The sequence below is a fragment of the Polyergus mexicanus genome, unplaced genomic scaffold (genome assembly GCF_030449975.1).
Source record: "Polyergus mexicanus isolate NDT 795.1 unplaced genomic scaffold, iyPolMexi1.0 SCAF_27, whole genome shotgun sequence".
Lineage (NCBI taxonomy): Eukaryota > Metazoa > Arthropoda > Insecta > Hymenoptera > Formicidae > Polyergus > Polyergus mexicanus.
The window spans coordinates 927,889-945,023 of NW_027223347.1; the positions used below are offsets into that span (position 1 = coordinate 927,889).

General features: G+C 34.0%; 1 protein-coding gene across 6 annotated transcripts in view; it reads right to left on the reverse strand.

Moving 5' to 3' along the window:
• Nucleotides 1–6,602: 6,602 nt before the first annotated feature.
• Nucleotides 6,603–17,135, reverse strand: part of LOC138943585 (nucleolysin TIAR) — a 408,695-nt gene continuing 398,162 nt past the window's right edge. For 3 of the 6 annotated variants that reach the window (XR_011448501.1, XR_011448504.1, XR_011448503.1), the window contains 2 exons: nucleotides 15,565–15,754; nucleotides 6,603–15,015 (listed from right to left, as the gene is read on the reverse strand). Coding sequence is in view for 2 of the 6 variants with exons in the window: in XM_070314544.1 (XP_070170645.1) it covers nucleotides 14,974–15,015 (42 nt within the window). In the remaining 4 variants the exon portion in view is untranslated. Of the gene's footprint in view, nucleotides 15,038–15,564; nucleotides 15,755–17,135 lie in introns of all 6 variants that reach the window. The other 3 variants (XM_070314544.1, XM_070314545.1, XR_011448502.1) reach the window with 2 other exon arrangements.

Consider the following 17,135-nt stretch of genomic DNA (forward strand, 5'->3'; position numbering starts at 1 on the left):
ATGGACTAATAAAACATAATTATGCGAATCACTTTTCAACATTTTCTTGTCTATTTTGCTAATGATGGTACTCACGTTTCTCTTTACAGCGAGAAAAGCTCTCAAGGGAGATTTAGGTAGCTTCTCATAATTGGCACACATTGACCTTTAACTTGATTTACAAATTTGAGAAGCTATGCATCATAATGTATTGAACACTATTGTTTTTGTCGATTGAATTTCATTGCGTGAATAAAAGAGAAATTTCGCGTTCCATCACAATATATTCATTATTATAAAAATTAATACGTGTAACAAAAATTTGAAATATTATATATGATATTTTTACATATTTAATATTTTAGAGAGAGAAATATTACATTATAAATTGCAAATTTTTTACTACAACAAATATAAAAGCATAAAAAATATCATTTTTTAGATTTATATTTTTTTGAGATAAATATTGATGATAATAACTCACTTGTTATACAAAGATTTAAGCATGTTGAATTTTTGAACAATAATTGAGATATTATCATCAGTAATATATTTGAGCATTTGTAAATAATAATTTATTTATTTGAGAAAGGATATGTTTACGTTTTATATATATATTATAATTGAAAGTAAGAGACATTTGATAATATTGAATTGATTGATCTAAAATCTAGAATGTTGGGCATAAACGCTGAAATATTTCTATACAATTTTTTATATAATTATAACAATTTATTTATTTGGCAGAATATTTATGCTATATGTATACTAATTGAAAAGTAAGAGACATTTGATAATGTCAAATTGATTAAACTGGAATCTAAAATGTTGGATACAAACGTTGAATTTTTTTATATAATTATAATAATTTATTCATTTGGAAGAATATTTATTTGTATCTGAAATTTAAAATGTTGTACACAAACCTTGAAATTTTTTGATATAATTACATCGTCTATTATAATAATATGTTCTAATCGGAACATTGCGTGAGAATCGAGAATTACTGGATTCCAACGCTCGTTCCGACCGCTTTCAATAGTTTCAGTATGGTAGCAAGGCACCATACAATCAATCACTATGCATCTTACGGCCGTTCAGAGAAGACTTACAATGTAACGTGATGTTGCTAGAACGAAATATACGAAGGTGTAAAGGACGAAAGCGGTTGCGAGGGCGGTGGAATGGCAGTGGACCGACAACCGCAAATGAGAATGGCAGAGGGAACTACGCTGTTCCACGCTTCTCTAGTGACCGATGAGGCCAATTTTGCGAACCACGTTTGCTCTGTTCTGAGGCTGTTGCTTTAAACTTTTCTGTCGATTGAAATGAAGGAATTGGAATTCCGCATCGCATTTCCTTTGTTCGGGTTAGGCATCAATTAGACTTAATTGGCACGTACGGAGTGCCATAGAATTTTATCGTTTATTTCTATTGTCAGCGAGATACATTGAGAGATAATTGTGATGATTATCATTGATAAGACAAACATATAACGATTGATATCGCGCAATAATTAATAAATAGGTATCTCCTGGAAATAAATGTTTTATATTCATCGATAAAACATCATGGAAGTATGTTATTTATTCTTTTTTTTTACGCCGGACATACATTAATCATAGTATTGCTGTCTTATAGATCTTTTATAAAGTAATTTATAATTGGCTGTAAATGTGTGTGTAAATTAAAAATTTCTTTATATATTGAAAACTTATATAAAACTGACTATCGACATATGTACTCGCAATATATTCTTATGGTATACACACATGTTATATATGTATATATATGTTTTATAATAAGAGAAGTTTTTGTGTGTTAATAATTGTTTTAATTTTTATCTCTTGTATTTTTAAATAATAAATGTTTTAATTGCAGCACATATTACGAATATATGTTGATATAATATGTCGATGGTCAGTTTTATATGAGTTTTCAACATACATTTTTTAACTCAGGCAATTATAAATTACTTTAAAACATTGTAAACAACGCTATGATTAATATATGTTCCGCGCGAAATGAAATGAATAAAATGCTTTTATGTGATGTTTTATCGATGAAATACATTTATTTCTAGGATACTTATTTATTAATTAGTACGTGATATTGCACAAATTAATATTTTCAATAAATTATGATAAAATTGAATAACGTAGACATTATTAATAATATATTTGCTTTAATGCTATAAAGTTTGAATTTTGAACACAAAAATATAGGATAAGCAGAATAAGTTATATACAAAATTTATAATTGTGGATTATAAATAATATAAAATTAGAATTATAATATGTGAAATTTATTTAAACTTTGACATCACAAAAAGAGAAAGATATGTCGTCGCAAACCAGTGTGTCTAGTCACTTAAGTTTAAACTTCCAACTATGGGTACTCATGCAGGTCGCTTGATTTGTATTCTCTAGTAAAAGTTGTGCCATAGCTATCTGTTAGGCAAATTACTACAAAGTAACTGGAACTGACTGTTGATACGGAACAGGTTATCTAGCATGAACGTAACATACAGTTTCTGAATCCAGTTTGTAAAATCAAACTTTAACCTAGCTATAAAATTCAGTTCAGGGTAAAGTCGATCATTTCAAACTTTCCCTGATAGATGTTTCATATAAAAAAACATATGATTTGAATCACGGTTGTAATTTCCCAATGCTATTTCCGCATCAAAAATTTTTACGTCGAAAAATGCATAAAATTGCACGAATCATTGAATTATAAACGGATATAAAGTTGACAAACGCAAATAATCCAACAGAATAAAAAAAAAAATTAATTCCTTAATTTACTTTGATAATATATTTGGGTATTGCTTATATATATAAATTTCTTCTTGTATAAAAGAATTATATGAATCGTAAAAATTTTACTTTATGCTTTATACTTATATATAATTTTATTTTATGGAAACTTTAACATTTATGGAGATATATAAAATATAATTACATGTAGGATAAATAATGTAAATATTGTGTAAACGTGGTTGATATGTTGCATAAATGGACTTCGTATTAATTAGAGCCTGATACCAACAATTATCGTAATTTTTAAATAATCTGCTTTTTATGTCACAAATCATAGATAAAAAAACATAAATTGGAAGAATTTTGCATTCTCTTAAAGCAGACTCCGCAGACGATGCATCTTTCCAGAATAGTCCAATACCCTTTTTTACGATCGCGTTTTACATCACTTGGTTCTTGACTGAGGTCCATATCTATTCTCGGAAAACCATAAAATTGCAGTGCTTCAATCCCCGTACCTTAACTATAAAAATAAATGATAGGATTTAGAGCCTTTATCCATATACTACACCGTTAACATCTCGATGATGGCGAAAATCACATTAACCAACTACATATGAGTTGAACTATATATGAGTTTAGTTCTATCTTATCACTATAATTGATACAACTATCTTTCGCAATTTAGAAGCAAAAAATAATCGCAAAACTGCAATGCAAACAAGAATAGTCTTGTTCAAAATGACTCACTTTTAATCAAATAAAATTTGTTAGAGAATAAAAATTTTATTTAGTATTTAAATTGATTACTGCTTTTTCCCCCTCAAATTATATCGACTATAGTTTTATAATATCATACAGAAGTCTCGCTATCCGTAACAATAACGGTACAATTGTGCGTACGAGCATCGTGATCGCATGCTGAGCGAATTATATTCAGTCGCTATGTATCGAGTCAGTCGTGTTTCTTCGTAAATTTAACGATTTTGTCGGTAGACGTGAGCACGTCCCGAAATGATGTACGGTTCGTTCGTATGAGTTCGTCGGCAGCTAATGCTCTAATATGCGCAAAGGGTGCCATGCCCGTGTCACGCGGATTACCACTAATTGTAGTTTATGCTTTATACTACGCTATTCTCTTGTACGGCCGTTGGGTATTCGATGTATTAACGGGGATCTCGTATATGTTCATCCGCACACGGGGAGACGATCGTGTATCTACACATGACGCGCGTAAAGATATGTGATAGATCGTATATGCGTATGTGTTAGTGAACGATGTATCCATATGATAGAGGTTCCCAAATTTTGTGATTATTAACTTTGAGCTTGGTAATTTTTTTGATTCACTCTTATCTTTTATTATTTAGTCCAATCAATACTTTTTCATAATTAAAAGCGTTTTTTCAAAGCCATGAGATTTTTTTTTTTATAAGTTTTATATTTATACTTTTTTTTTTTTTATAAGTTTTATGTATATACAATACTTTTTCTTTAATTTACAAATAGAAATCAGCAGAAACCGCATTCGTTATTTTGCTTATAAATATAGATTTTTCTTAGGAGTTTAGTTGTGTATTGTGGTTTTTATAATATATATAATGACCGTTGTTTGTTAATGATAGGAATATTATAGAAATTTACATAAAATATGCACGAAAACTTAAAAATAATTATTATCTTGATCATGTTATTAAGTAGAACGGTTGTATAAGAAATTGATTAAACATAATTATTATATTTGATAATATTCCTATGTTGATAGGACGCACACATGTAACGATTGCCTGCATAATTATATGAATGCAATATTTACCATAATATATCATGTGTGTTATCATTATTAATTTTTCAAACAAATATAAAGTTATCCCTAATAGAGATAGAAAATACGGAGCGAGAGAGAGAGAAGAGAGAAAAGAGAGAGGGAGAGTGAAAATTGATTCTCTCTCTCTCTCTCTCTCTCTCTCTCTCTCTCTCTCTTTCTTTTTGCGATGGGAAAAGAAAGTGACGTTTCCAAGCGTGACGAAATTAGTATAGTCAAGAAAATGATATGTGCAATGCGACACGTGTGAACGGTTGAGCATTACTGTAATGCTGCTGCACACACGGGGCTTGGACTTCCTCGGCTATCATGTCAGTCTAGACTGAAATAACCGGGCACCGCACCTCTGCCTCGCAATTAAGCGCGGCTGTATCTAACCGATTATACGCAACATACGATCTTCCATCTACGCAGAGAAGTGTACACAGGTGTATGCGAATGCACGAGAGACTGCCTCGCAAAGGGTGCCATTCGCAGTAGCATCCGTGACTCCCAGCATGAACCTTGTTAGAGAAGTCCGCACTTGTTTATTTTCAATTTCGTTGCGCTTTGAGATATTATTGTTTATATTATTCGGCAATTATAGGGAGATTGGTAGGCGTTTAAACACTGAAGCATATTTAAGCAATTGGACATTGCAATAGAAAGTTTTTAGCTTATTTATGTATGTGGGGAATACTTGAAAAACACACAGAAGACTGAAAAAAATATATTGTAAGATGCACAACATATATTAAATTGTTCATATTTATCCGAACTACGCGTTCGGATATATCATTCATCTTTCTCTCCAAGCGGTATCGATTGATATTCTTCCTTTCAAAACTTTTTAAATAACGTTTCTGTCTATTTAAACATATTATGATCTAGAAGATACATTTTTTATTTATTGCAGAAATTTTGATTTAAAAAAAAAATATATATATATAAATATTTTTTTGGGGGGGATTAAATATATATTGTGCAATCGTATTCTATTTTTTTCAATTAATGTTTTACATGATGCGCATATTTTCTTCTGTGTTCGTTTTCACATTCGCCGCGTTTATATAATTACCTGCGCTGCGGCGCACAACCCTTATTTTTTTAACAGACAGAACAAGCGTATACAAGCCGTTATATCTCGCGGCTACTATCGATGCGAGCGATGTTTACGTTTAATTACCGTTGAATACAAACGTTTAATTGTTACGCGTTGTTTGTACTTAAAGTTAAATGCTCTTTGTTTTCACCATGTAAACAGATGAGAAAGATTATTGCTTCGAAATTATTCGAACTACGCAAAAATTACGACCTAGAGAAAATTCGTGAAATTATTAGCGAGTTTAATTTTTTATTTTTGCAAATTTTTTATCAAAAAGATATGCAGTGATAATGATAAATATGTAAACGTATATATGTATATATAAACTTACCTTATTCGCATTTCAATTTCAATATCAATTATATATCGTTTCTCTCTTTAAACTGATAATTTAGAGTTAATGTTAGTATATATATATATATATATATATAAATACATGTATGCATTCTCTCTTGTTATATGCATATATTTGGTTGTTAAAAAAATAATTCTAATTAAGTAAAAGTAGCAGGAAATGGACTGGAAAAGAATGAAACAATATAATATACATTTTCTATAATATATTTTACATTATAAACCAACCATACATCATCATAATAATATCTTGTATTCTTAAGCCCTATGCGTGTTTTATCCTATATTTTCGTTTATATACTTCCTTCATATTTATACTTTGTTTACTTTTTTATAGTATTTATATATATTTTTATTTATATTCATCATTATTTATAGTGTATATTATATACTATATTATGTATATATAATATCATACACGTTCCTTTTTTTTTTCTTACGCACGTTTTAGGGCGTCTCGCGGTAATAATGTTGCGTGTGTATCGTGTGAAAATTGTTTCTGCAAGTGTACACATTCCGCTATGCCTGTGTACACAAGGCTGTCTCTACTGCCCGCGCGCGTAGTACACGGTTCTCGCTCTTCCGTTTTCTGCGTATGCTCTGTGTGTGTGTGTGTGTGTGTTGTTGTTGTTGTGTCGTAGTTTATGTATTGTTGTGCCTATGCGTGCGCCGCTATGCGCGTTGTTACAAATTACATGTACATTATACAGCTTTCGCTCGGCGTGTTGCTCTTGAGCTGCGTTCACAGCTCCTTAACTTAAATAATGCAACGAGGCTGCCATAGGACCCCGCGGGTCATACGTTTAATCGCGGAAGAATCTTACTTAAGTCGCGAGCGCTCGATCGCCACCCCTCTCCCACCCCTATTCGTCGCTTTTGTCATTATGACGCTTGCCTTCGTTGAACCTATATTTTGGAGAATGTTTCCGCGCGTAATACGTGCATCGTATCGAACGATGCACGATGGATGGACGTTATACCGGCTCCTTCTCTCAAATTTCGCTATGCGCTGTTTCATTCGCGTACATGTATCGTACAATACATGTATTACCAATGTTTTATCAATGTTATTTTTTTCCCCCGATTGTGCGTTCACGCGTTCTTGCTGTTTTTCGCTTTCTCATTGTTCTTCTCTTTATCGAAATACATACGCACAAAGAAGCGGATAAAGGCACCTAACTTCTTAGCGTACGATCGTAAGTGATATGCCGCGTGTCGTATTGGGATAGGGAGAAGGGGCATATCTATAGGGCTCCGCAACGCATACATATATTTCGTCAAATTGTAGGAAAAGCTACGAGAAAAATGAAGGACCGTCGTAATCTCTGTATGAATCGGACGCGATCATAATTACCGTACTTCTTCTTTTTTTTTTTTGTTAATTTTTATTTCTTAACATTCTTTTTGCTGGAGGCATACTAGATCTCATTTTCTTTTTTTCGCTTTTTCTCTCACTCTCATTCTCTCTTTCTCTCATCCCTTTTATTTCTCGTATTCGATATATTCATATTCTCTTCGTTTTTCTTTTCTTCTTCGCATGTTCGCCCTATTAATCTTTTTTCTCGTATACACGCTTTCTTTCACGCACACGCATCCTCTCTTTCTTACTGTATTTTTCTCGTTATCGCTTCATACATTAGACGTGCCTACATTTAGGGGCACGGGGGGGGGAGGGGTGGGGGGTCCAGCAGGCTAGCCACAACATCTATTTTCTTTTACAAGTACGCTTTAATGTGTTTTCTTATTTCTTACAACTAGAGGTATTTAACACAGTATGTCGCGGGGCGCGCACATTTATAGATGCCCCGCATTCGTTCGCTCCCTTCTCCTTTTTAAGCTTATATTCGATATAGCTTCTATCTGTTGGCTAATATTATCTTCTTACACATGTATGCATATGTATATATAATATACATATCTTTATTATATATAGATGCGCGTGTCTGTTTGTAGTCTTTCTTGTATAATATATATGATTATATACATACATTTTTTTTTTTTACTTTATGTTATATGCTCGGTATCTACGGCTTACGGCTCCTACTTTTGTTTTCTTTCACTGTGTGCTTTTTCTTTTAAACATTCTTGCATTAACACTAAGCTGTTTCCACGGTGCTTTGCATCGGTAAATATCCCAATTTGGCCCGACTGCTGCCCTCGTCCCGCTAAGAATTATATTAGACTCTCGAGGGGCATGTTGAAAATAAATAGTTTAGCTAAATGCACTTCGCTTAGAAAAAAATTATCATATTCAGTTGCAATTTACAATGTAAAATTTAGTCTCTTTTTGGGACACAATAGTTTAGAAGAATTTGAAATTAGTTTCGCTTCAATAATGTGATTAATAAGATTATTAGATAAAAAACTATTGGTTTGATATGCCCATATCGATAGTCAACACGCAAAGAATTTGGATAACTTGCTGCCTTGTCTTTAATAATTTATCGTTCGTAAATATTCATAAATGCGAAAGTTAATACTCGTCAATGAAAATTAAAGTGACATCTTAAAATTTAAGTCTACAACCCATAAAATACTATTCCTGATATCACATTCGAATTACATCGAAATGAATTATTAAGAGATTGTCATATCGCTACATGTGCGATTCGAAACGATGGAAATAAGTGGAGGATGCAATAAATTTTGCGACGTCTCGATTTATCGGTTAAGGTTTGTTTTCAAGCGTCACGATTCTATTGTCGCGAAAAGAGAAGAAACGAGCACACAGCTATAGTTTAAGTAACTTGAAGCACCGATTGATTAATTATATTCCACGTCCCTTACTGCAATTTCTAATTGGGAATGGTGGGATCAGTTGATTAGCTCGATGATATGTTTTATATGTGCATTCGCGCGATGCCTACGTGCCGATCGATATGAAAATCGCGTTTTGTAGTACACTTGCGAGAGGCAAAAGCATTTCGAACACGATAAGATAGTAATCGATACACCTTGCTCTCTTAACTTTCTCCAGGACCGACACCACCCCCTCTGTCCATTGCCTGCACGAGACTTGTGCAAACATCTCGGTAACAATAATTAATACCTATACATATAGCCCTCAATGAAAAAAGCACGTACAAGTTTCTAAATGTATGTTTCTTCAATGATTGTCGACTATCGTTTGGTAAGTCTCCGCGAGATAAGTCTGTCCGGGCGAAGGAACGTGTGCGGTGGCATCAGGATATCAGTCAAGGAAATAAATAAGAGAGCGTTTTAAAGGAGGGAGCGGATGGATAAAAAAGAAAAAATTGAAATTATATAGCTTAGATTCTAAGATAAAGGAGAGAGAGAGAGAGAGGATTATGTGATGAGAATCGAAAAGGGAAGAAGAAGAAAAAAAAGGTATTTCGAATTTTGTTGTAATTGGAAAATGTAATGAGATTCAATAAAAGTTAAATAGTCAGGAACGGTCGCTTGTTAGAATTTAAACGACACGACGGCAAAAATCTCGAAATGATATTAATTATATTGTCTCTAATACGTTGCCGGGTTATAAAATCTGAGAACTGCGACTTAAGGACGCGGGCAAAGGATGGAGGCAGCAGCCGCAGCACGCGTGTCTCTGTATGTATTTATGTATTTATGTATGTATATATGTATATGCTCTATGTTTTCGGTGTATGTGTATACATATACACGTGTCCTGCCGTTTGTGCTGTATAAGAGCTCGGAGTATAATTTGCGGATATTAATTATTGCACTATTTTTCATTAACCTAGTGATCGACAAGCTAGATTAGACTAGACTACGTCTAGGGCTTTTGTTAAGTTTCTCATCGCTAAAGTTTTACACGTATGCTGTGTGCATCTTGTGTACTTGGTGTTGTGTGTATTTACATACGCGTATATGTTTTACATCTCGTGTACGCGCGCGCGTATTTCTTTTTTCTGGATGGGTCCGTGATTTTAGGTACCATAAGTGAATCTCTTGCTAGTCTTGCGCTGTAGCCTTCCTCTCGAGTTTGCCTCCTTTTTTACAGTTTGTATCGCCGCCCCCGGTTCACATTTCCCCGCCGTCCGTCGTTGCCGTCCGCGATTACACTGTCCCTATTTTCGTTTGCCCCTACTAAGTCAGATTACATTAATAATTATCTATCTATCATTTTATGCTACATTTTGGTTTCCCATTTAACGCGATGAGGACTCGCTCGATCGGCTAGCTCCACTCGGTATATGTTCTAGACAACGCACACGTCTACATTAAGTAATATACACGCCTTAATGTGTTCAGGCGCCTTTCTTCGAATACTTTTTACAGGATCGGGCGTCCACGCTGATTCTTTAAAAGAGTGCAGGATCCGTCACTTTTTTTTTTCTCTGTCGAAGGTGGAATCGAGTCGGAGTGCATAGCGAGCAATTTGATAAGGGGAGTGACTGGGTACGTAAGGAACGTAAAAGTAGAGAGTGTCGGATCCAATTAATATCCTCTTGTCGATTAAACGCTTTCCGGTATACATTACTGTACAGAATTTCATTGACAGATGCAAACGCACGCGGTAACAGATTCTTATTGCATAATTCGTATTACAATCTGCTATTGGGTCCCTCTTGCCACTCGAGATCTTCGTTCCCCCTCTCTCCCCTCGCTCGTTCCACCTTTCACAAAAATAACCTATATTTTTATTTCTTTCGCCTAACTAATAATGTACACGATATTTTCTTTTCACTTATGTTTTTTCATGTCGCTTTTTTTCCTTAAAAGTTAACTTTCTCACGCACAGTGCTTTATTTTACGCACAACGATTGAAAATAACAGCCTTCGCCGCCGCTGCGCGCATAAATGCATATATATATATGCATTTTTGAATTTATATATACGTATGTATATATATATATATATATATATATATATATTTATTTATAATTTTGTTGTTTTTTCTTTGCATACTCGTGCCATGTCCTCGAGGTTAGTCACCCAATTTCTATCAGAAAATGAGATTCAATTAGCATGACGATTTTCTTTTAAGCTATAATTTTAAATGATGTAAAAGTTTTGCACATCGCGATTGTAACCTGCATTTTATTATATCTATCAATATATCTATTGTATATATATATGTATATACTTTCTAAAATGTTTAATTTTTTAAATAATTTGTTACATATTTGATGATAAAACACAACTGTTAAAAGATAATTGAGATTAGTGTCAAAAGAATGACATTTGATTATAAAAAGATATAGAGACACAATTATTTTCAAGGTGCAGATTACGAGAGAACTGAATTGAGAAATAATTATAAAACTTGATCGTCAACATGCAAAAACTGCAGGAAATAATCGTGGTCGCGCTTACATCACGTGCGATCGTGCATAATAATTTATATGTTGCGCTAAAATTAAAGACATAATAAAATTTAGGATAAGCTAAATGCATTCAATAAAAAAATTACGCACGTAAATGAACATATCTATAAATAACCATATTTCTAATAACATAACGACACAGTAACACGAATTGAAAAGAAATCTGACAAAATATCCCTCTCGATATTTTTCGTGCGAATATACAAATTAAAGTTTTTAACAGTAATCTATATATAATTTTCTCTAAACATTTTCTCTCAAAGCTGCAAATCAAATGAAAGCAAGATGTCAAAAATGCAGCCAATATTGCGACGTTATTATTTTTGAGACATGTCACACGAATGATATGAATTATTGTATCAGAATCATTCATTGAGAATAAAAACTCTCTCTCTGAGAAATGTGGCGGTTTTTATTGTCGAGCTTTCTTTCCAAAAGGAAAGTCACACTCTTTTCGCTGGTTGACGGATCGGTAGACACTCTCTCTACTTTCATCATAAAACATCTATACTCTACGCGATGTTGGGCAGGTTTGATTGTGTCGTTTTTTTCATTTTCTTTTCTGCGTTTCGAACATTCATGTGCCGAACTTTGATCATCGATCTTTTTGATTGAGAAACGTCGAACGCTTTTGATTCGCTTAAAACACGATCCGTCTGTCTTTTGATTAATAACAGAATCGTCTATCTCGTTTCTGTCATCATCGACGCACTTTTCTCGCCCCTTAATCATTACACCTTCCGTCTCTTTTTCTCTTCTTGTTTTATTTCTTTTTTTTTTCTATCTGTTCGCGTAGATAAAATTATGAATTATGTATCTATGGAATGTGGTATTTTACGAAAGAGTTTTATTAGAAAAAGACATGAAAGATACAATATATTGTGTCATTTAAAGCGCGACCCATAATGCTTCGGAGCAGTAAAGCTCTTTCAACAAAAACAAAAACAGTAATATTAAGGCCTCTTGTCGAGTATCGAATTTCAAACATGTTCTATGCAAAGCAGATGACATTTCGCGATTTTAAGTTTATAATTTATCAGGGCACAATTATAAAAATTTTACGCAATATATTTTAAAATATCATTTAAAAATTATTTTTATTTCGGAGAGTTTTTTGACGATTGAAGACTTAAAGCTTTAGTATGTCATTAATTTTCGTATAGATTCGGCTCAGCCCTCTATTCATTGCTCCGATATGAACGCGATCTCAGAAAAAGCAGGGACGACGAGCGACGAGCATGAGTTGCGATACTTAAAACCAAAGGAGTGAAAAGAGGCGGTAGGAGCAAAAAGCAGGGCGATGATGATACAGACTATCGAGCACGAAGATAAAAGAGACAGATAGCAATATACGACGGGTAGTTTCAGCTGTTTCTCATTTTTTTAAATCTTTAAATTGCTTGTCCTATATCATCTCGTCGACCCGCAGCTCTTCGGAGTGATCCTCTTTCGGCAAGTGGATGATTTTAACGGCGGAGGAGCACGTCGATGATGAGATTACATACGATTAGAGACGATTAGAACGGCAGCCGCGCGGACAGGGCACGCGTGGACAAAAAACTTAACTCGTCTAATCTAACTTTCGTGCTGTTTGTGCAATGTATCTATCTACGAATTATTTAATCTCTTTTTTTTTTTCACGTCCCTCGCTTGTGCTGTGCAGTTTATATTCGTCTTTCTCGCTCGATCTTTCTCTCCCTCTCATTCTTTCTTTTTTTTCACTTTCATACTTTCTTTCCCTCTCCTTCTAATGCTCTTTTATATGTACGATTGCACTCATGCAATTGCTTACACGTGAACGACTTATATAAGTCTCGGTTTCGCCTTTTTTTGTATCAATTTGGCCAAGTCAAAATTCGGGACATCGGGGAGATTGTGAACGTTTTACTGCTCCTCGAACATTTAAAATATACGCATGCATGCACCGTCTCTTCTAATTATTTTGTTTGTTTATTATTATTATTTTTTTTTTTCGTTGTTGAGAATTCGTGTGTTTCTCGTTTACGCAGTCGAGATTGATTTACAAAGAGACGGATGAATGGATGCCTTTTTCCTTTCTAAGCTTAACGTTTTATTGCTTAAACGTCATATAGAATCTTGATTTGCTTTGGTTCTACATAGTCACATTTTATATAAAAATCTAACATTTACTTAAAAACCACGGCGATTCTGATCGGTGTTTCGCGCATTTCGTCACTTTCTCAGTTCGGAACGTGCTAAATTTGTCGGCATCTCCCACGTCGTACCACGGTATTGATTGTTTTATAAAAGTATCCAACTGGCCTAAGTGCGTGTCCGAAAGACAGACTCGAATGATAAAAGCGAATGTTGAACCGCTTGCGAAGATTTCACGCGTGAATTATCGTTCGGCCACGAATTCGATAAGTAAATGTATTAACCGAGATACGAAGTCTTCGCAGTGTGGAAAATGGAATAAGACACGTGGATCCGATAGTAGTTCCGTGGTTTTCGAGATGGGATAAGAATTTTACAAAGGTATTGATTATTTTGTCCCCGTAGAAACGCTGTGCTCTCGAATATACATAAGATTCATCTCCCCATTGTCGCCGAATTTCGAATCGTTTCGAGTATAACTTTTAATATAATATACCTATCTAACTAGCTAATTGTTGAATTTCGTTTATATAATAATTTTTATTTTTTTATGTATATATATATATATATTTTCATTTATATATATATATATATATTTATATATGTATATTTATATATTTATATCTTCGCGAGTGTTCCTTTCTTTCGATTAATCGATCTTTGTATTTATCATTTATACACCGCGGTCACTCGCCGGCTACCGCATTCGGTTACGAACATCCCATTACTTTGTTTTTGAGTTAGTACTCTTTCGCTGTTAAAGCCCAAACTACAAAAATAATGAACCCGGATAACGAATTAGAATCCAGCGGTCTGAGAATTCATCGCTCTTTCTTCCATAGGAGTAAGGAATTAATATATACGCATTTTTAAAATGGTCATAAACTAGGTATCACGATTCCGTTAAACGCGGACTCGTGTCTCTCGCTGGACAATACAATAATAATGCATATAATTGGCCAGTTTTGCTAAAAAAAAAAAAAAAAAAAAATCAAACCATCACGAATGGCGTATTCACGTGTACTGCCGGATTTCGTATTCTGTATATAAGCTTCGGTCACTACTGTAATGACAAATGCTATCTATTTCTTCAAGCCGAGCGAGATACTAAATTATCCTACAGACTGGACGAGAGATATCTCCGCTTAATAATCGATAGCGGCTCTTTCTCTTATATTGGACGTGAAAACTTATGGGGAGATAGGGATGTCGGATGCATCTTGCGCAAGGTTACCTAGGATTATGATTCTTATTTACTATCTTTTTTTTTTATTTCTCACTTTACTTCTTTGTTTTTACTAAGCGAGTGTTATCTGGTTTTCGTGATTGCCACCTTTTGACTCGCGCATTGTCAAGCCGGAAGTGGCATGAGTTTTACCGCTTTCGCTGCCGCGGCTGTGGCGTCGATGATGACGGAAATGTTGTTGTTGTTGTTGTTGTTGGTGATGGTGGTGGTAGTAATGGTGGAGGAGGAAGTGATGGTGGTGGTAACTGTTGTTGCTGTAGAAGTTGTTCCTGTTGGTGGAGTATACTTGCTTACCATCACACTAGAAGGCTAGGCGTCAGCCAGTCCTCATCCGCTAGCTGGACCGCAACCAAGAACACACTTTACCATTTGAACACACAAACGCTGGTTAAATCTTGGTCCGAATTTCAAGAAAGTAATAGAAATATGCTCGAAAATATAGTTCTCTCTCTCCCTCTCTTTCACTCGTCTTCGCGCTCGTCTGTGTGCTCTCTACCGTTTGCTCTCTTTCTTCTTTCCATTCATTCTATCTTTCACTTCTGCATCATTCTTCGCTTTTTCTTTCACGTCTTTTACAGTTTCTCACATTCCTCTACTATATAAATTCTAATCGATCTGAATCTACCTTCACCATGACTCAACCTCCACTACGTGGTGCAATAATAAAAACGTAAAAACTGGATAGCGATCACATATAAATAGTGTTAACCATTCTATTTATATTATTTAGAGCGCATTAAACTAGGAGTTTTTCTGATCATCGTAATCATTATAAACTTTTCTCTGTCATCATCAGATAAATCAAGTTTACGTTATTAAATAAATCTGCGATAAAATATCACGGTTTCCTACGCCGATAAAATGCGAATATCGTTTTCATCTCTTACATGATTTCTTCCATTCCTTTTGGCGCTGTAGGAAATATTATCCTTTTGCATAAAAACACGTTGCAGCAAGTATTTTCAGCTTGAATACGAGGTTGAGCCAGGTTGTAGATGCAGTTATCCTGATGCTAATTGATATTCGAAAGAAAGGATAAGCCAGGCCGTGCGATGATAGTGGTAGCGATCACTGTGCCTGCGAATCGAAATATGTAAATAAAAATAGTCTTTTTGATAACTTGGAGTATCCCTTCCTGGTTAATATAAGAGCAATCGATTATATAAAAAATATGATATTCAATTTTAAATAATCTTTATAACAATTTATTTAAAAATTTGTTAAAAAAAGATACACGCGCGTGTAAAAGCTATAATTAAATTTATTCCGATTAATACGATTTTGATAAAACATTCGTCAAAGTTGTATGACTTCAAATTAGTTATGCAATTTATTGAGATTGCAAAAAGATGATGAGATATCTGCATAAGATGATAGTATAAAGTCTAACATCAATACCACTTTATAGAAGTATATATAAGAGAGACAAGAAAATAAAAACATTCCGGAAGGATACTCGAATTGAATTAGATAAAGTGCAAGAAGCATAATACATGCATGTTGCATTCTATATTCATGCAGAGATCTATGCAGAGTAAACGACTAGCTTTTCATATCCATATTATGTTTATGTGACATCAATTTAATATTAATTACTTTCTGTCTCTTCTCTGTTCTTGAATTTAATATTCTTCTCAATTTCGCGTTACATATCCTTTTTTATTTCAATGATTTTCTATTTATCGATATATGTTTTGTATTATCAGATATACATTACAGTCTAATACACGACGAGCAAATTTACATGGGAATATTTGCATATTTGTAACTTGGAAGCCTTTGGCTCATGACTACAAATTGCACAAGCACCCATGTAAATTTGTTCTCTCTTTAGGTTCTATTATGATCAAATGCAAAACTTTGTAACTTTCTTGCGACAAAAGGATATTAGTAAAATAAACGGAAACTATATTTTCAATGTTTCATCTCTTTTTCATTGTTTTATCGTTACTATTACTAAGAATTCGTGTTCAATTGAGGATGATTTCGATGGCTAGCTTTCAAGCAAGTTTCAAAGTGATATTTTGCTTGACATGCAGTGATATAATGCGAACTCGGTTTTTCGGAAAGAGATATTTGTGAGAAAGCGAGCTAACTTTTCCAACCGATATCTCTTTCGATGCGATCGATGAGCAATCGTACGTGACTTTCACTCCGCTATGTACGATATGTACAAAAGACTCACTAAAGTGACTATAGCTACGTGAAATGCATACATCTTCTTAAGCACATACGGGCGACAGGCCGTTTTACGCACTGCAAACAGCTGCAGATTAATGACTGAAAGCCGAAATCGATACAGCATTTGCAGTGTTACGTTATCTCGAATTGTTCGTGGATATATTGCTGATAAAAGTTATCTAAAGATTTTTCATGCGCTTTTATCAAATATGTCAGTAATATCGAGATTATCCAGAAATGTTGTGCGTATATGGGAAAATGTTTACAGTATATTTTT